Source organism: Scatophagus argus, chromosome 2 (genome assembly GCF_020382885.2).
Source record: "Scatophagus argus isolate fScaArg1 chromosome 2, fScaArg1.pri, whole genome shotgun sequence".
Taxonomy (NCBI): domain Eukaryota; kingdom Metazoa; phylum Chordata; class Actinopteri; family Scatophagidae; genus Scatophagus; species Scatophagus argus.
The window spans coordinates 10,614,026-10,635,058 of NC_058494.1; the positions used below are offsets into that span (position 1 = coordinate 10,614,026).

General features: G+C 39.8%; 1 protein-coding gene across 1 annotated transcript; it reads left to right on the plus strand.

Moving 5' to 3' along the window:
• The first annotated feature begins 486 nt into the window (after window positions 1-486).
• Window positions 487-20,008, plus strand: cplx2l (complexin 2, like). Its single transcript, XM_046408569.1, has 4 exons — window positions 487-771; window positions 1,987-2,071; window positions 15,533-15,711; window positions 18,228-20,008. Exons 2-4 carry the CDS (start codon window positions 2,041-2,043, stop codon window positions 18,417-18,419), a joined length of 402 nt encoding a protein of 133 aa, XP_046264525.1. The 5' UTR covers window positions 487-771; window positions 1,987-2,040; the 3' UTR covers window positions 18,420-20,008.
• The last annotated feature ends 1,025 nt before the right edge of the window (window positions 20,009-21,033 follow it).

The window sequence follows — 21,033 nt, forward strand, 5'->3', positions numbered from 1 at the left end:
CCCACACCAAACAGCACGTGCACTAAATTAGTTGCTATAGCTGGTGAACATTGTGGTGTATTTAACAGGAAAATATCTTGCTCAAGTGGCCCTTAAAAAATCAAGTGACCCTAAAAATCAAACCCAGCTGCTTTAAACCTCCATATGATGCAATTTTAACACAATGTATTTTTGTTAATAGTATCTTTTCATATAATTCCAATTCCAGCATAGCTTTCTCTTTCAAGAGACAATAAAAGCAAACTTGAACCTTGAAAGCATGGCCTTATCAAGCAACAACTACCCAGTGAAGAACTGGGAGAATATTAAGGACAAATCTTAAGAAAATGCTGATTGGATGTGTATCTTACACGTTATCTTATTTAATGATTCCAAGCAGTTGCAAGAGTTTATTAGGGCACACATTTTAACTACTTTATAATGTTTGTTCTGTGTTGAAATAGAGAAATAGGACCTTCACTTGGGTGATGTTAAATGTGCGCCCCCCCTCCTCCCTCCCCCGTCTCCCTCCGCATGCACTCATCTCGTCCTGCAGGAATACGCTGCTGTTCCTCCGCCGCTGCAGTCTGACACAAGCGGCATGTCCACAAACTGAGATCCGCACGTCGTACTGTCAGGCTCACACAGCGGCACAATCCCTCCTGAAGGACGGTGAACTTGTGATTTCTGTCCCCCTGCTGAAGGAGAAGAAGGAGCGTTGTTATACCCCTGCGACGAGAGCTTTTTTTGGTGTGTGGAAAATATAAAGACTTGGAGTAGGCTCAAAACAAGGTAAACGATGTCTGAGACAGGAAAACACGGTGGTGTTTGTATGTGGCTTTACCGTACGGGATGGTTATAGATTGCTGCACTCGGTTTAAAAATACTGATGCTTCCACGCACTTTGAGACACAGTCTGCTGGGCATGTTCACTGGCTTCTGAAAAGCCCATTTAAGCTTGTGGGTGCAGTAATATAACAGGGAGCTCATGTTGTACAGGAGAGATGCTAATTGTGCTGGGATGCACCAGTAGCTGTGAGTTAATACTGTAAGGGTCCAAGCGAGGAGAAAACACCGCTGCAGATGTTGATAAATAGCAAGGGCACCAGGAAATGATTTACAGACGCTCAGCCGCATGCCGCAGATTCGACTCTGGACGAATGAAAATGACCCGGGGACGAGACCCCGACTTGTGAGTGCAGCAAGTTCTCTGCTAGCTCTCACTGCAAGGTTGATATAAACTCGTTTGTGAGCTCTGTAACTCCCGTAGATGATAACTCTTATGATCACATAAGAGATTTTTAAAATCTCCATAAGTAACCCGAGGTCTGTCAACTAAGAGTCATATTAGTATGAAGTCACTATAAATTGATTAGTAAGCAGTTCTGAGTCCTATTAAATCCCAAGACAAATACTATAAGATTATTATGGTCACATTTTAGGGAAAAGCAGTGGAAAGCATTTTTTAAAAGTCAGTTTTTCTAGGCTCATGGGCTGACACAAAATCATGCCCCCGCTTGCTCATGTCTTTGTTTGCCCCCCTTTTTATTTTTCATTCCACAAGGATGCAAAATGAGCAGGCAGGCAGGCAGCGTCAGCATTAATCCACATGGGATGCAGTGCTGGTTGTAAATTCAGGACGCAGGTGTCTCGATAAAACTCAGGAAACAGTCTTATACCAGAGTTTAAACCCATTTTATCCCAGTTTAATCACCCTTTTTGTTCCTTGGAATGTTTAAGATGTAGATTCATACTGCTCAGGAAGTAGAATTAAAGTGAGCTAACACGTGAACATATTGTGATTATTGTAAAAAGTAGAGGAGGGTTTTAGGGTGGTTTTAGAGATCCTTTATCAAACAAGAACCTCATTCTGAAGGTCATTTCTTGTCTGCATTGAGCCTCATCTTCATCCTCCCACATCCTCTCAAATTCTTGTATGTGAAACTGCATGTCCTAATTGTGATATTCATGCAGTCATAACTTGTGTATTCTGTCCCCGGGCTGCAGGTCTGTCCCTGTAAACGTGAGCACTGAAGGAAGAGAACACAGAACTGCTTCATCATGAATTTTGTAATGAAAGCTGCGCTGGGAGGTGAGTAGCGTGGCAGAATGGAGGTTGATTTAACAGCACTGCAGTGTAAAGGATTTAAAGGGCTGTTCAGCGGCAGTAGCAGCTGTATTTTTGTACTAGTACTGGCCCAATAGTTATGGGGATACTGGGGTGAGATAATCTATCCTGCACCAAACTGCTAGCTTCAAACATCAGCTGCGCATTCCCTGTCTCCTCCTCTCTGCATGCATCCTGTTAGGGCAGGGCATCACTTCTTCAAAAAGTGACATCCTGTTGGTCAGGTTCTTGACTGTTATAGCATGATATGAACAGGATTATGGAATCCTTTCAGTGCATTAGTGCTCTACATTTACGCTTTTGTAAAAAAAAGTGTCTTTGTGACCAGTGATTCCTTAATAGTGTTTCACAACTTTGTAAATGAGGTTAAGGACTGCTGCAGATGACATAGGACAGCGGCAGCAGCAGCCGTGGGTTTAGTCATATATTAATAACATACCTGAATGAAAACCTTGTAGGTACAAAATGTCACCTTCTCAGGACTTATTTTTGGCTTGGTCTCACTGCATTTTTAATCAGTGCACTTCCAAGAGTAGTTTATAAGTACAAGAAAGGCTTAATTTTCATCTAATCCTGGTAATGGTATGATAGCATAAAACACCCCAAAAAATTAGAGTTATGAGGTTTTCACATAATTTTTAATAACCAGGCAGACTAAGCCAACTGTTGGCATCTTTTCAGGCAAGAGAAAAAGAGAAGGGCTACTTTGCCAAGAACTATGACTAGCACTTTTTTCGTGAGACTTTTGTCCTTTAAAGCCTTCAGGTATTATCCTTTAGAATATTATCTTAGCTATTATTTGCCCCCTAATTAGTTCTCATTATAGCCCTGTAATTCATCCTCCTTGTCAGCTATTGCTTCAAGGAGAAAGGCAGGAAAGTGGCACCGGTAGTTTTAATGCAGCACTCGCTTACATAGTGGTCAGCCATGCGTGATGCTGAGCTGTTGTTGTCCAGATTACAGAGGTGTTAACCACTTACAGTTGGGCTTTGGAGTTGGAGCTGAGCCTCCTCATTGGAATGCAGGGGATGCCGACGCTGCCTCGTTCAGCAGAGTTGTCGTGCCTCGAGCCTGCGCTATGAATTCTTAAATCAACTGCATTGCATTGGATGCCGGTTTTACTCTGCATAAGTCCGGTTGGACTCCTCCTGCGGACTTTAGGAATAGATTTTACAGTGTGGGTGTTTTGTTTGTGTGTGTGGATGTTTGTCTGTGTGTGTGTGTGCTCACTCTGCCTGTGCTGGAGAGATGTTTTATAGATACTGTGTAGGACAGAGTGTGCATCTCCAGGCGAGATGAATTATGGAGACTGCGCAGGCCTACGTTATGGTATATTTTTTTCTGTGTGTGAGAGAAAGATGAGAGAGCTGAGAGGATGCAAGTAAGACCAAGTGCAGGCGTGTGTGTCTAAAATCAATGTGTATTCCTATTAGGTGATTACTCTGCTGTCAGTGCATTTCGGCCATCGTTGTTGGAATCCTACAGTAGCTGTCTTTGGTCCTTGTCCACATCTGCTGATTGGGACACATTGGCCTCTTTCCTCAGAACTGTAAAAATGCTGACGGTGCACTGGATTTTTAAAGCTCCCTGGTGGGGGGAAAAAATCAGATAATGAAACAAAACAATTAACCAGGTAATTGATCAGGTAAGCTATTAACTTGATGGCCATGCCTGTCAGTCAATAAATCAATGTGAGTGAAATTTGTTTTAATCAGTTAAGCTGCCTTATTGGGCATGCCCGCGGTTTAAGCTGCGTACCATGTATCCATAACGTCCTTAGCAGTTATTCTAGCTTGGGACGTTTTGTTGCTTGCCTTTCCCTTCCAGCATTTCCTGTGTGGCTTCACTGTCAACTAAGATTAATAAGTTCCCCTGCTTCTAACCAGGGGTAGGAGATTTGGCTAAAAACAATCTATATATATCACAATCTATTTATTCACAATCAGGATTCATGATCTAAGTTGTAATCTTTTTTCTCAATTTTGAAATGCCCTGTAGACTATGCTCAGATTATAGCCATGAATTTCTTCATTTGCACATTAAAATACAGTATTGCATAAAGAATTCTCTTTGTCTTAGCTGAATCACAAACTTAGTCCAGACTGACATTATTGGTTCCCTCCTGAAGACTTTGTGGATCCCTTGACATTTCTTATAATGCTATAATGCGGCTTATAATCCATGAGACTGACATTTGTGTTTTTTGAGAAAAATGCATCAGCAACCTTTTGATGAATTGCGAAGTTTTGTACAGACATTCATGGTCTCCAGAAGACGAATCCTGTACTGACTTTAGTGATCCCCTGACTTCCCCTCTAGGACCACCATGAGGCTGACATTGACATGAGGTTTTTCAGTGAAATGTCTCAACAACTATTATATGTATTTCTTTGAAATTTGGTACACACATTCATGTCACACTCAGGATGAATTTTAATAACTTTGCTTATCATATTAATCTAACGCCATCACCAGGGCAATATTTCTGTAAAACTAATGGCATTCTCATCAGCCTCAACAGTTCTGTGTTTTGTGATATACTAAGATGGCCAACAGTAGCAGTATACTAGCTAAATATCAGTGTGTTAGCTTTTGACATGCTGATGTCAAATGCTTACATACACTGTGATCATTTTAGCATGCTGATGTCATATGTTTCATTCAAAGCCTATGTATTCCCTCACAGAAGCACCGTATTGTGTCCATGTTTGCCTTTATGCACCTTTAGTGGTTTTGAAAAGCTGGTTTTGAAAATTAACCTCTTTGAAAAATTTATACAAAACAATTTATACCAACTGAGTTTGGTAATTCAGAAAGAAAATAATAAATAAATCAAGCAATGTTTAATCACTCTACAAACTCTACTAAACCATTAGGCTTGTTGTTATTTTGCTCTTTTCCATCTGTAATTTTGATTTTGCTTGGATTTGCTATATTGTCACTGAGTGATTTGCTGAGTATGTTAGTTGGTCAGTGTGTGGATGTCTGCAAAGGAGATGCTGCCAGTGCATTAACTTATCCCCCAAGGCTTCTTTGGTTACAGATACTTGGAGGTAACATCTAACTGGGATGATTCAGCATGACTCAAATCCAGAGCCATATATCTTCACAGTTCAGATGTTTGTCCGATGCTCTTTTCTGCAGTAACCTTTTTAGCTCCTTAGTATTGGTGCACATTGCAAAAACTTGGAAATATGTGATAGGGATGGAGCCTGTCCCAACTGACTATGGGTGATAGGTGGGGTACACCCTGGACTGGTTGCCAGTCAATCACAGGGCCAAACACAAAAGCAGACAATCACACACACTTGCCTAGAGGCAATAGAGTAGCCAATTAACCTATCGTGCATGTTTGGACTTGGAGAAGGTCCACATAGGAACAGGGAGAACATGCAAACTCCGTACAGAAGGGCCCAGACCAGGGACTCGAATCCCAAACCCTCTCGCTATGAGGCGACGGTGCTAACCATCCTCCATCGTGAAACATCGTATAAAAATGCTTCATGGACATATCTCATTGTAAATGTCTCAAAATCAAATGTCTAAAATCTACAGAATTTTTGAATCTTTGAAACTTAAAGGACCGTTCACACCTCAGCTCTGGGAGGTTATTTTAAATGGGAATTCAGAATAGTTTGAATTGAAGAGCTCCTTGTGTTTTCCATCTCTGCCGTTTACACTTTCTGTTAAGAATGCTCAATATTGTTCTGTGCGCTTTGAGAGGCCCTCTGAACCTTATTTAGATTTGGCCTTTCCGAGCTTTTTATACACGTCCACATATATATGTGTTTTTTCACCTCCAGATTTTCCGCCTGTGGTTTGCTTTTCTGTCACTGGGAGAATTTTTTCTGATTTAAAATGTCAGTAAAATGGTGCAACTTGCTCTCTTCATTAACTGTTGAACTTTTTGCACTGGCATAGATGAAATCGATATCTCACTGATGGGTCCTTCTTATGTGTGAAACCTCAAAATAATATAGACTTAACTTGCAGATGAAGTAGTTTTGAAATAAAAATGTACTGTACCTTTGTTGCTCCATACATAACATTTTGTGAGTTACCAGTCACCCACAGTTTCTTAAAAAGATCTCAGCCTTGAAAAATAAAGATGATTAAGTCAAGCTTCATTTTACAGTTTTGATTATCATTAACCGATCAAGTACTGTTGTTATTTAGGAGCTGTTAAACAAGCCCTCACACAGCTATTGAATCCTATTTTCAGGAACCACTGTGGTTTCCTCCTGCATTGATTGCTTCTGCTCCTGAGTGCCTCAGTGCTGACTCAGCACTTCCCAGCTCCTAAAACCTGAAGGTGGTTTGACAGCATAGGGAGAGCCGTTAAGTAAGCTTGTCATTAGTCCCAAGGTATGGAGCTCAGTCAAATCCTGAAGGCCCCAAGCAGCAGTCAAACCTTCACTATATCACTAGAAAAGTTGATAATTAATAAACTTATCGAACATTTAACACTGCCCCCCCCCCAAAAAAAACATGGGTGTGGAAAACATTTACTGTGCTTAAATAAACACTATAGTATTAACAGACTTACCAGATACTTTTTGAAACAGCATGGTAAGTTCAGAAATCACTAGAAAAGGTAGGAAGGATCTGTGTAGGATTGATCTGCAGCACCAAGCAGAAGCTGGTGCTATTGCAATGTGGAATGCAGTGCAGCACAGAGGAATTATGATTTTAATTTCTTAGCATTAATAATTTCTTTGGTGTGAGATGATGGCAGTAAAACATTTTTTTACATTTTACATTTTTAGATTTCTGTTCATGGCAGTCATACTAATATTTAACATTGAATTAGACATTAATTTGATAATATTAAAAGGTGTCCAAGTAGCTATTTGATCAAGTTGTTGTTAGGTTGTTGTGGAATTTGACACACGAAATTCCTCCATATCATGTGCGTAAGGATGGAGGGTGTTGTGCATGTTGTAATAGCTCTTTGAGGCAAATTTGTGATTTGTGTTTTGAGGTGCATGAGTAAACCTAAGTTCACTTGCACAAAGAGGGAAGACCGCTAAATGAATATACATATATAAATAGGGTCACTGGCTCATTTTCTCCCTCTAGGCTGACATCAGACATGTGTGCTCTTCTTGGCTTCCTTCTTGGTACTGTATTAAGGATACTTAAAATAGCTTATGACATTGAGTGGCCTTGTCCTGACTAACGCTTTGTGGCAGACTCAAAGGCAAAACAAAACATATTTCATTTTTAATCCTTTTGTAGACCACACTGACAGTAGAACTTCCCAACACAAACTCTTGCCAGTGTTCTTTTTTTTTTTTTCAAAACAATTCAAACAAGATGTGCTTGTAAAACGTGCAACTTACTAGGGACGAAAGACAGAAAAGACAAGTGAACTAGAGTAGACCCCAGCATGGGCAGTGTTTTGCATTATTTAACTGCTCACCATGGGTTATGTACAAAATTAGCAAATGAGTTAATGCTACATGGTTGTGACATTGAAAGGCAACTGCTCAGCCTTATGTCAGTTTGTGAGTGTAGTGGGTCTATTCTTCCTAACAAGCAATAAGGCTGAAGATATTCCATGTGTGTAATTACTGTGGCCAAGGCCTATGGAAATACTACACTTTTTATCTAAAGTCTGGTATAACATACTAGTTTTGTCCTGTGTCAAAGATTATTATTGTCCAAAACGTATTGTTATATGATTAATTTTGCATATTAATGAGAAAAATCATGCAAGGCACAAGGACTCATACATGCATATTCATTCATGTCATTGAAAATGGACTGTAGTTGCACCACTGCAGCTGTGCTCAGTGGTGCACCAAAATGTGAAAACAGAGGACACACAGATGTTCTTCCCTCACCTCCTGAGCTCTTCAAACTACAGATAGCAGCACTCTAATATGACTGGTTGAGGGAATCGGGTCTTCATTACTTGGTTGGTCCTCAGGGTTACTGATGGCATACAAACACACTCACACATGCACACTTTTTCTTGTGTGTGTTACTTCAGCAAATCAAATTCAATTCATCAAATTGACCTTGAGCTCCTCTGAGAGGATGTGTGTGTCTGCACATGTGTGCTTGACAGTATGTCCACGGTGTGTAAATAATGTATTCAGCACTGAAGTCACAAATGATGAGAGACACTGACAGAGACACAGAGAGGACAGGTTATTTGCTATTTAGAAACCACTGATCTTATTTTAATCACTTTATTTTCTTGAAGAGAGTGAAAATCTGTTGTCTTCAGATCAAGACATTACAAGAAAATGACACTTGACTGGATGCACAATAGTGAAACAATTAGACTTACGTTTAAACAATGTCACTCTTTGGACTTGATTTTTTCACTTGTTTGGTAAGAAACACAATGAAAGACTAAAGGCTCACTATCGACCCCTAGAGGTCACAAATCCCCCCAGTAGTAAAGTGAAATGAATAACGTCTCGACAGATCTGTGAGTCAAAGACTTTTGTAATACAGCTGTGGGGCTTGGATATTATAGAAAACCCAGTGGGAGGAAGCATCCAATGTCTTCAGCGGGAAATGTCCTTTCCTGCCTTAGCTGACGAGTTTAAATGACTTAAGATAAGATAAGATAAGATAATCCTTTATTAGTTGCACAGAGGTGACATTTACATTCTCACAGCAAGCAAGATTGGAAGACAGCAAAATCAAACTCAAAGACACATCACAGAGCAAGACACAATAAACAAACAAACCAACAATGAATGTACGAAGACCAGCAGCTGGTAGGTAAACAGTAGACAGGCTGTTGGTTGGATTGAGTGAGTGAATGAGTGGTCTTCTTGACACAATATTCATTAAATAGTGTGACAGCAGTAGGAAGGAAAGACCCGCGGTATCTGTCCTTCACACACTGCCGGTGCTGAAGGAACTGTTCAGTGCTGTCACATTGTCCTGCATGGGGTGTGTCTGGTTGTCCATCAGGGATGATAGCTTAGCTGTCATTCTCCTTTCATCCACTACCTGCACTGGGTCAAGAGAGCACCACAGGACAGAGCTAGCTTTCCTAACCAGCCTATTCAGCCTCTTCCTATCAGCAGTCTGCTGCCCCAGCAGACCACTCCTTAGAACGCATTGTCACCCTCCTCAGTGGAAAAATAAAGGTGAAGACATTCAGCCCACGTTGTAAGTGGTGACGGCTGCTGGACTGAAAGCCTGAGACACAGTAACAGAAACTCCTTCCTCAGAGTACCTTGTGGACAGTTGACATACATGGTAAATTACTGCTGAGATGTCAGCAGCAAGAAGCCGGTAGCAGTTTGATGGTAGTGACTCAAGCAGTGAGCAACTTTTTTCAAACAACAGCAACAAAAAGCAGGAAGGGTTTGTGCGGCGGGCTATGTCCTGACACAAACTGTGTGTCAGAGTGCTGAGTCCTCTTCATGACTGCATGTCAGCAGCTACACTGTGAAACAGGGATGCGACCTTGCTGCCAACCTATTATGTTAATTGCAGCTGTCATCTACAAACCCCTGCTGCCTTGTATTCGAATTGTGTACAGAATGGAGGCCAATTTGGTCTCAACTGATTTAAGTCCAACGCCAAACTTTCTGTGATGTAGCTGCTGTATGCAGATGATAAAACTACTATGTTTGTCCAGTTCGAACAAGAACTGTAGTAGGGCTGGCCTTCAGTGCATTCAGTCTCAAAAAGTAGTTATCAGCAATATTAAATACTAAATGATATTGTATGATACATTATCTATTAAATATTTAATTTTATATCTAAAACTCATTGAGTAAAAAAAAAACCCCAAAAAACCCCAACAACATATATGTCTTTAACTGTGGGTCAAGGCGAGCGAGCTTGCATTCGTGAACTTCATTCCCAGTGCAAAGTAAAGCTGCTTCACTTTGAGACCTGCTTGATAGACTGAACAAAGCTGCTCCACCCGAGGGAAATTTAAGAGAACTCAAAGCATAACTGCCACCAATTATGCAGCGGAACAACAGCGAGAACACTTTCTCCTCCTTTTCTACCAATTTCCCCCGTGCTACATTTCTTCTGCTGTTAACTAAGCTGTGTTGAAACAATGGTTTCTGTCCTGAAGGCCAAACCTAGATCTTTATACTTATCCGCTTTCCCACCACACTTTGGATTTAGACAGGGATTTGCTTGAGAACCTTGAGTGGGGAAAAGAGTAGATAAGTACTGTTTATCTGATGCTGTCAAAGGTTCAAGCACTGGGAGAGTCAGCTAAGGTTAGTCTTCTTTCCTTATTTCCCTCAAGACTTTGGATTTACAAAGATTTTAGTAAAGAACTTTCAGAAGGAAAGGATTAGAGAGATGACACCTTTTATCTAAAGCAGTGAAGAAGTGTCCAAGCATCAAGAAAAGATTCATAGTTGGGAGCAGATTTTCATCACAATAGAAAGTCTTAACCCAGGGATCTGCTGTTGTTTTTTATTTTGGAGATAATCTGTGCACTTTCTTTACTCTGCTGTCTTATCATGTTAAATACATGTGCAGGAAAATCAGTGTTGCAGACCTCTGAGTCAACCCCTAAGCACCACTGGCATTTTATTTTGTCTTTAAGTTAAATTCCATACAAATATATGTGTTAACTGACTGTAGATTGGCATGGTGGAGAATTTCTCTACGAAGTGCCTCTTCATCTTAGCTCATGTTACTCATCAGTAATAATGTCCTTTATACAAATAGGATCAAAGGAGGTGAAAGACCAACCTGTCAACTTTCCATTACAGGCTTTTATCAGCTTAAACAGTGTATTGAGTGTCATTCTGACAGCTTCTGTAACCATGCACCATATGCATGGATAAAATGTAGAGACACTTCAATAAAACACATAACTCACCACAGCTTATGTGAGGCCTGAGAGCTTAATAGAATTATTCTGCTTTGAAAGGACACTGGTGTATAGGATCCTCTGTTTTTAACATTTCATCAAAGACAATCTGAATGTGTTAATAAGATTTTGTGAAACCAGACCAAGTCTATGTTGGTTTTAGAGCTTTTTCTGGGACACATATGGTAACTGTATCTTTTGACAATGAGGCTTAGCTGGTTGTGAGTCATTGCTCCACTTACAGGACTCAGTGGCAGTGTTTACATGCATTCTGTAGAAGATATTCAGGGACCGAGATCATAAGCTGATCCTGAATCCTGCTTGCAGCATGTCAGCAAAGCTCCTACCTTGGCTCTGATAAGTCTGGATACATCTGGGATGTTCTGTCATTACTGTGGACACTGATGTGTGTAAAACCTATGTTTTGAGCTGAGGTTTCACCTCAGCTTTGCCACTAGCCATAAACCAGCATCATTCGACTTCAGTCATTCATGCATACGTGTTACTGTCACACTTTGTTGAGGCAGGTGACACATCAAACAAGGACGGAACTGCAGGAGACACACATGCAGACAGTGTTTCTTGTATGTTTAGTAAAGCTAAGTTGAAAAAAAAAAAGAAGAACATCAGTTTCTATTCTTGCACAAAATATTTAAAGTCAAGCACTGTCAATGACCCATGTTTATTAAAGTCTCTTTTCAAAAACTTTCAAGGTCAGTAGTTCAAATTCATAAACTTTCAGTGACTTCAAAGATCTGTGGGAATCTTGCCAATTTTTGGCTGACTGAATCATAGGTCAAAGAAAGGATGGTGGATGGATGGATGGATGTGCAACATGGATCGCAGGGTGAGTGTTGCCACTAAAGAGTCCAGGTTTAACACTCCACTGGGATATGAGATACTATCTCAGGTACTGTTTACATGTAAATGTTATCATTAATGCAAAGTCAGACCACATACATTGCATATATAATGTGCACCCTTGCACACTTATGCATAGACATACACATACTGTAATCTACACATGCATTCAAGCACACATGAAAAATAATTGCTCGGTCTGTGTAGAGCTCATGCATGAGATCGTAAAATGGAAATTAGCAGTTATTTATGTCCACATGTACATTTAGGAGCACTTTAGTGTATGTGCCCATATATACTGTCGCTCTATTCAACCCCCTCTTCCTCACTGTGTTTCTCTCTCACCCCTACACACACTTGTAAGAGAGCAAAGACAGTGTGTCACGGTTGGTCAGATATTGCTGTGTCAGCTTCTGTGCATTGTTCTTCAAACGCTGACACAGCGACACCTCAGTTTACTTTGGGTTTCTCTCTTTCTGCCTGTTTGAATTTCTTTCTAATCTGTCTCTGTCTCTTTATACCCAAGTGGTTCATTAATGTGACCAATCTGTTGTTTTATTCATTTTCTATTCAGTTTCCATGTTTGGTGCTGAGCCGTCATTGCTGTGGTGTGATGTGTAGTTCTCAGAACCTGTCCTTCAAACAACACGGCCTGTACAGCAGCGTAAACTGCAGTGACTGTAGATAAGCCTCCGTTGGTGGCCATCTTTTTTTTGTCTCTTCAGCCATTTTGGATGAAGTGTATTCTCATTAAAATCAGTGCATATGGTGAAAAAGTGTTTTTTGGTTTCCATAATGTCACATTAACAGTCCAGCTGTTAATTAAGTTGCATTTTTGCGTCTCATTATAGCGCCTGGTTATTTTTAGGATGAATAATACCACTGATACTTATACAGCCCATGTTTCCGCTGCACTTTTTTTTGCATTTTACTCTCAACAGAACACCAACTTTTCCACCTTATCCAAGCATACACACTTTTATGTGACATTTCATGATTTTCTAAAAATTGTTTTGCCATTCGGTGTTTGTTCATTTCAGCTCTCTCGCAGGAAAAAAGGAAACAGTGCAACTTTACTTTGCTCATTTAACCAGATCGAAATAGTTTATCATTTGATTTAAAAACATAATGTTTAATACAGTGCTGCACAGTACAAATCTTGCTCCCTTTTTGGAGGTGGGAGTTTTGATAATATTTTTAGTTCTTTTTCTATCCTTTGGTTTTCTTCTTCATTGCTCTTGCACTCATCTCTTCCCACATTCGTCCCTCTCCCCTGTCTCTCCTGTTTTTTTAGCTCTCTGCTTTGCTATAGTTGATGACTGATGACTCAAAGTATTAACAGTACAGAGGGCAGCTGCAGACAGGAGAACTCTGTCTTTCTTTCTTTCTTAGCTTGCTTTCTCTCCTCAGAAGCCCCGTCTGCCTCTCCTCCTCCTCCTCTCATCCTCACTCTCCCTTTCATCTTTTCCTTTACACCTAATTCCCCCTTTCTTTTCCCCTCCCTTCAATTTGTCGCTTTCTTCTTGTCATTCCCTCTGTTTTTTACCCCCCCATCTTTTTAACTGTCACACTCTCTTCCTCTCTCTCCGGTCCCACAGAAACTGCTGGGTAATCCCACTAACTGGAACAGCTTAGCTAATTGGACTCAATAGTTTGACAGATTCTCTCCCTCTCCTCATGTTCTCCTTGTTTTTCTAAATATGTCTTGTTTTGTCATAATAATATACTGCAGTATACTGACTCCCTCGCTCCCTTGTCCTTCTTTCCTCTTTTTTCCACTCCTCTTCACTACCTTTTATGTCCCCCTGCCTTTGTCAAGTTCCTTCAGAACACATTGCTTTTCGCTTCTTTTTCTTTTCTGTTGATGCGTCATGACAGATTTCCCTTGTTTCTCTTATTCTTATTTGCAACGCAGCATTTTTCTGCCCTGGTATCACAAGGCATTATTTTACAGGTTGTATAACTCTTACAGGGACAGTAAGAAGGCTTGTGTGAAACATATTCCAGGGCTCATGCTGTGTTGTGTAGTAGTCAAAGCTCATATTTATACTGTAGTCTCTTGTCATTTGTTAGACAGCAAGTCTCCCCTAGTCAGTCTGCTTTTGTGTCTGTGTGTTTCTCAGTGTAATATTGTGAATATGGACATGCTGCTTGATCTGATCCTTTGAAATTATACACTGACTGTTTGATGGACAAATACAGCCTGATCCACAGTCTCCTCCTCTTATATGATGGTAGCCATTTCTATATTACATTTTTTGCTATAGCAGATTCTTCTTAGAGGTGATCTTTTTTGGGGACAAAAGAAATTGCAATAAAGAAATATGTTTATTTTTGCGACAGACATATTCCTGGTATTGTGAAAGGGCTTTGAACATTTAAGCATTCAAATATATAGATAAAATGAAATTTAAAATACACATTGAGAAAATTGTTTGGTTTGCTGAAAGGCTGGAGTTGCACTGAATGGGGGCTACTTGTTTTGCATGTATAAATGAAAAGAGCAGCTACAGGCCACTTATTTTCCAAACAGATTTTCCAAACAGATTTTCCAGTGCCCTGCAGGTAGCAGAGGGGACACTGGGCAGTGTGGAGCATCTCCTGTCAGCCTGTCAACTGGCTGGAGGCGCTGACATGATGTTTAGTCAGATACTTAAAAACAGATAACACCAAATGTGCAGTGAAATGCTTGAATGAATGCAATGAGTTAAACAGAACAAACCAATGACAGAAAGAACATTACAGGGCGTTATATTATTTGCAAATCAAAATAGAAAATGGTAATGTATAATTAAAATTTAAAGGTATGCACTACAGTACTGTGACTGTACTGAGGTCAGCAGTTATTTGAGTGCTGCAGACTCCTCAGCATAACACCACAGGAGTACAGTGAATGTCAAATGAGGAGTCCAACCACTGCATCGAAATCCAAATGAATAAAAATGATCTTTAAAAAAAAAAAAAAATCACATCTGGCCTTACTGGCCAAGTGTGTGTGCACATACAAGGGATCTGTGTTTTACTTTGGATTCAGTGTACTTGCACAGACATAAATATACAGCTAGGAACAAGTACAAAAACTGGCAAATAAGTTACATTATCATACATTGTAGATTACTTTACCATTTTCTCTGTCTGTGTCTTAAGGACAAACTTGATAGTTTTATATCTCAATCTTAGCGTCCTCCTGGAGCTATCAAGCGGTACATCCTAATTCCTGTTTTGATATTTCCTCGGTCCTCAGTCCATGCTTCAGCTGGAACATGGTTCTGGCCCACCATCTTGCAGGCACGAAGACAAGCGAAGATAGACGAGAGAGAGAGAGAGGGAGCGATTGGATGCTGCAGCTGGTCAGACTGATCTGATACATCACATCATCACATCACTGCAGTTTCATACCTGAGTGAAGACAGACAACAGATTAAACTGAAGTGTATCACTTCCCAGTTTTATTTGTTTTCTTATTAATGTTATTGGTATTAGTGCAGTGCACGTGTGTAGACACATCAAAACTTTCTACAGCTGTAAAAGCCACCTGACCATTGATGCAGCTCTTATCAGCTGTGATATAAGCTGTGTCTCATTTCTCTTAAAAATATTTCCTTGTTTTGTCTCTCCTTGCATGGTTTCCTTGTTTCTCTCCTCAGTGGCAGGGACTAAGATGCGAGGAAAACATACAAATGAGGGAAATGTGGATGCAGTTTAAGAAAACCGAGATGTACCCAGCGTGTCTCTCTCTTTCTCAGGAGGTCCTCCTGATGTGGGCAAGATGCTGGGTGGGGAGGAGAAGGAGGAGGACCCTGACGCAGCAAAGAAAGAGGAGGAGCGTCAGGAGGCACTGAGGCAGCAGGAGGAGGAGAGGAAGGCCAAATATGCCAAGATGGAGGCTGAGAGAGAAAGAATGAGACAAGGCATCAGGGATAAGGTATGATGACAAGATGCTGTCTAATACCCTGCTGACGAAATGAAATACCCTGTCATTAACCCAACACAAGGAACCCAGTCAGTCAGTGTCATCGTCAGGAAACCAGCCACCAGAACTAAGACAGAGAGGGAGTAATGCGTGAATGAGAAATCTTAAAATAGAGGGAAAGAAAACAGGCAAGCAAGAGCAAAAACTGTGTCACGTTCGTGTGAGAAGTTTTGATGTCGTCCTGTCCTTTTTATGTTTAAGAAGCTTCTAAAGGCTTTATGTCTTGGCTACGTGACAGCTAAAATCTCTTTATAACAGACCTGTGTTTGAATTATCACACTATTTTTGTTTGCCTTTATGTTATTTTTAACTTGGATCAGTGGAACATCAGGAAGGAACTTGACTTAAGTGAGAGAAATAGATTAGCAAAATGCGGAGCCGTGATTAATAAGAGCACATCTGAATGTTCAGACTGAAATGGGTGGCTCAGAGAGTGAAGTGTTTTAAAAATACAAGCTGCTGTACAAGATGATATTTTTGCTGTTCAGTGAGGGCTTTCAACCCTTCGTGTTCAACTGTATCAGTATGATGTTAAATGTGCAATATATTTATGCTTTACAACGCCGTTGTCCAAGTCCATACATTGTATTTCTAACTGAAACTCAATATCCAGTCATGACTTTTGCATTCTTAATCAGTGTTAGTATTACTATGTGTATTCTGTTGTCTGCTTTGAACACAGTTCATAGTCAGTTTCCTCCTCCACAAATGCGAGGCTGTGGGGCTATTGTGATGGTACAGGCTGAGGTGTAACACTGCAGACACTGTGTGACAGACAGGCAGTCTGTGGGTGGGGCAGGTCTGAGGGGAATACTGTGAATCAGTGGGATGAAAAGCAGCAATCCTCCCCTGGCTCCTCACCTCCTCCATTCTTTTTAAATTCTCCCAGTGGAGAACAAAGAGTGAGGAACAACTCCCAAAGTGCTTGTTTCCAAAAGGTTTCTGCCAGCTTCATCCACAGCTTTATCCAATTATGTCAGATACTGTGAGAAATGTCCACATTATAGCTGAAGCCTGTAACTGTATGCATGTTCAAACTGGAGTATGGCAGACAGAGCAAATAGCGTCATGTGTAAAGCCCTTTTTTCCAATTGTGGTAAATTTAATGTGACTGACATTGTTACCAGAAATGCCACAAGACAAACATGATAACCATTTCTTGATAATGATTGCTATGAAAACATTTTTAAGAATTTCCCTTCAGGGATAAATAAAGGAATTCTGATTCTGATTTTATGTTTTTGTTACTACATGCCCTCGTGCAAGATGACAATAGTGATGTATTATTTTAGAAAAAGGCACACAGTTTTATATTTTCTCTCAATTTCATCCTGTGGTAATGAGAAATAATAATTACATAAATTTTCCTTTTCACTCCAGCTTTGGTAGCAACAAAGCAGATGTAATTTTTGTTGTGTGCCTTTGTCAAACAAACACATACCACACAATTTTGACATGCACTGCCATACTGTGAACACTGAAGAGCAGCACCCAAGAGTTCTACTCTGTTTTTGACATATTCCAAAGTATTGCTTTGCTGAAAAACACAGAAATAGCTATCTATCTACCTAGCTAGCTAGCTAGATAGCTAGATAGATAGATAGATATACTTTATTGATCCCAAACTGGAAATTACAGTGAAAGGGCTAGAAAAAGACATGGACGAAAGGTTGAAGGGTCGCAGGTGCTCAAAACACAAAAATTGGAAAAGTATCCATTGAATGGGTGAAGCATTGGTCAGCAGAGTTGATGAGTGTGTATTATACCACATCCATGTTAAACTGCAGTTACTGTAATTACATGTTTGCATCTTGCAAGCAATATGTTGAGATACGACCCGTAAAGTAGCCTCGAAAAGTGCCTGTTTTCCAAGCAAATCATGTCATCCAGTGACTGTTGTTCAGCAATTTAAACCCAAATTTAATGGCTCTAGCCTTATGTTGTCATTTGATGTTAGATTTAACCCTGCATTAACATGCGCATTTTAAATAAATTATTTTAAATAAAATGCAATACAAATGCAAAAGTGTCTGATGTTTTTAAATTATTTGTTTTTATAGCAAGCATAATGTAAAATTATGACACTCTGGAAATAGGTTTAGTATAATTACACTGAGAAATTTCAGTGTTATACTATATGTTCATAGCAGTCATGGGTCAAAACATTTGGCAAAATTTTGCCACAAGTGGTGCTTAATGAGTAGCCTCTGGGAGCCTGAGGAGACGGCTCTTGCTGCTCAGCTCAGCCAAATGATCTGGCTCACTAAACAAAGCTGGGAATCTCATCACTACTTTGCAGATGTGCCAAATAGCACGAATAACTTCCACACTAGGAAAGAAAAAAACAAAAAAACAAAACAGCTGATGGAAGAAAACCCTGATCTTTGTTTTTCGTAACCCGTGTTTCCCCTGCATTCTCCTTTCCCTTAATCTTCCATACATTTCTGTCTCTGATGTCCGACCACCAGTATGGCTTGAAAAAGCGTGAGGAGGCGGAGGCCGAGGCTGCAGCCGCTGCAGAGGAGCCCGCAGCCGGCAGCTTGACTCGACCCAAGAAGGCCGTGCCGGCCGGCTGCGGTGACGAGGAGGAAGAGGAAAGCATCATGGATACGGTGATGAAATACCTGCCTGGCCCGCTGCAAGACATGCTGAAGAAGTAAGCTAGCTCGCTAGTTAATGCTAACGTTTCCTAGTTTAGTTCATACGTTACATTCACAAGGCTGGCTTAAATCAGGGTTTTTCTTTTTCATCCACATGATATAGATATGAACTTTGTTCTCTAAGTGCATACAATTATTCGAGTGTGGTCTTTTGGTGTTCAGACAAATCAAAAGTTTTATAGCGGGGAAATGAATCATTTGTGAACCAGCCATGTGAATCGTGACCGTAACACTATGCTAGGTTGACCTTTCAGGTGAACGTTAGCTTTACTGAGGTGAACGTTAGCTGTGCTACACTGATGAAGCTAACAGCAAACAGCGGGGCTAAAATCAGTATGATAGATGGTTTATCCTTCTAGTCCGAGAGATTTTAAACTCCCCTTTCTCTCTCTGTGATAGCTGCAGAGCTTTCTCACAGCTTTTGAAAAAAATAAAATAAATATATATATCCCTGTTCGCTCAATTTGTACATAAATAAATCAATACAGTACATTACAAGCCTCAAGGTGGGCAAACAATCATACAAGTATATAAAATTATTATATTAACTGTGTGTCTGTCTCTAAATTCATAAAATAAATGTGACAACTTGATAAGCCATATTTTAAAATGGAAACTTAAAGACTAGTGTTTTGTGCTCCTAAAGCTGTTTTATGTTCCACCATGTCTGAAATTTCTATAAAACTTTTTGCACACAGTGTTACACATCCTGTTGATAGACCTGTTGTCTATTACCCCTACACACACACTCCCCCGATGCCCAAGTATAATGACATTCATGTAGTGTAGTGTTTAAAAACGTTTATATTCCCCTGCTCTGTGTGTCTCCTTCTTATGTCTTGCATGCCATTTGTCTGGACAAGTTTGTGTGAATATGTACCAATTCACTCTCCTATCCCTTTTTATCCCAGTCTTTATCATGCAAAAAATATTATGGCAATAACTCCTATGTTTGAGTGTGTTTTCGCCACCGTGTCGATATAACTGTTAATACTATCAGTAATAATACAAAAAAGAGTGTGCATTCAGGAAATTTAATTTACATGTTTGCAGGGTTTTCTTTTTGGTTGTCTCATTGTTTTGATGAGGAATGATGTGTAGCCGTTCATTCAACAGCCAAAACCTTAAGCTTTCAGCCATAAAAACAGAACTTACAGTATATAATATTACTTTCAGGATCTAGTACTAAGGAGAGAATACTGAATGAATATGTATGAGTAAGTAAGACATGTAATTATTATTTTAAGCTGTATTGATAAATATTAACTTGAAAGTGGACTAAAGGTCTGTATTTTGCACCATGTGAAGATTTGTGAAACAGACAACACTCCTCCATCAGCACACACACACACATACAGTGAAGTGAATACTGCAGTTTGGCTACTGATTTAGTTAGACAGCAAAACCAGAAGTGTTTTGAAGGAATGTGAAAAGGATGTGAAGTGATGCTTTATTTGGTTCCACTTGTTGTTGGTTTAGGTGTGAGAATGAGCTGCTAAGGGTGATGCAGAATGCTGTGAGCAATAAAGGATTATCACATATGTTTTTGCCTGAGATTCAATAAAGATTTAAGACCTTGTTCACATTAATTAGATCCACTGTCATCTTTTGTTTTACTTGATTTACTTAGAAACAAACATGGAAAAGGCAGGTCAAAGATACAGTAACTAGGTATGTGTTCTCCCTTGCTCTGGCTGTCAGTTTCTGCATTCATGATGCAGAAACTGATGCAAAAAGGAATTTATTCAATATCTTGACTTTGCCATAAGCTGCTGTTTTTTTCCAGGGGTGGCATTTTGAAAAGTCACATGAGAAAAACACAGGTGTAAATAATTAAATGTTTAATTTAGCTGCTCTGGTTTCAGGTTCTTGGTACGGCGTACTTGATTAGAATGAAGTCATAATTAATGTGATTAGTAACACCTGTGCTTTCTTTTGTTTACTATCAGAATGTCTGATGTGAAAAAGGCAGATTGCAAAGAACTTTGTCTGATTTAAACAAGCCATTCTGGAAAAATTGGATAAGGGGATACATTTTTAAAAAGGGCACATGAAAAATAAGTGATGTCTCAGTCAAATAAGATTGTGTGTAACTGGTGTTACTTATTTTAATTATTTTAACCTAATCCTTGACTTTTAATTGGCATCAAGGAAGAGCCACTCTCCAGACAAGCTGCCACATCGACTGGTACAGATCATGGGTTGGCTGAAACATGAACGATGTAGCAAATGAAGTACGCTCTCAGACTGATTACTCAGAAAGTGTCAAATATTAGGGACTTCCAGTTTTTTATTACACTTGTTATACAAAGATCACAAAAATAAAAAATCCAAATTATTTAAGTCATTAAGACTTTTTACTCCATCATTTTTATTGTGAGCAAAAGTCTCTGCATACTGAAAAGTAAATTTACTTCTGTGGACAGAACCAGAGGTCATTCAGTGTAAATGTGTTTTTGGGTTACCATTAGCAGAAATGCAGCACTCTAAATAGGACAATATGGAAAGAGATGGACAGAGGACTTGAACTGACTTGATGTATTTCTTCTATTTTGCCACAGAGTGTCACTGTTGTCTTCATGTGAAAGAACACTGCACTGTAAATGAGAATATC

What these genes read in the sequence shown, in the direction of transcription:
- cplx2l (XM_046408569.1), top strand. Translation starts at nt 2,041, where the DNA reads ATGAATTTTGTAATGAAAGCTGCGCTGGGAG. An exon ending in AATGAAAGCTGCGCTGGGAG is followed by an intron (nt 2,072 to 15,532) that starts GTGAGTAGCGTG and finishes TCTCTTTCTCAG; the next exon opens with GAGGTCCTCCTGATGTGGGC. An exon ending in GACAAGGCATCAGGGATAAG is followed by an intron (nt 15,712 to 18,227) that starts GTATGATGACAA and finishes TCCGACCACCAG; the next exon opens with TATGGCTTGAAAAAGCGTGA.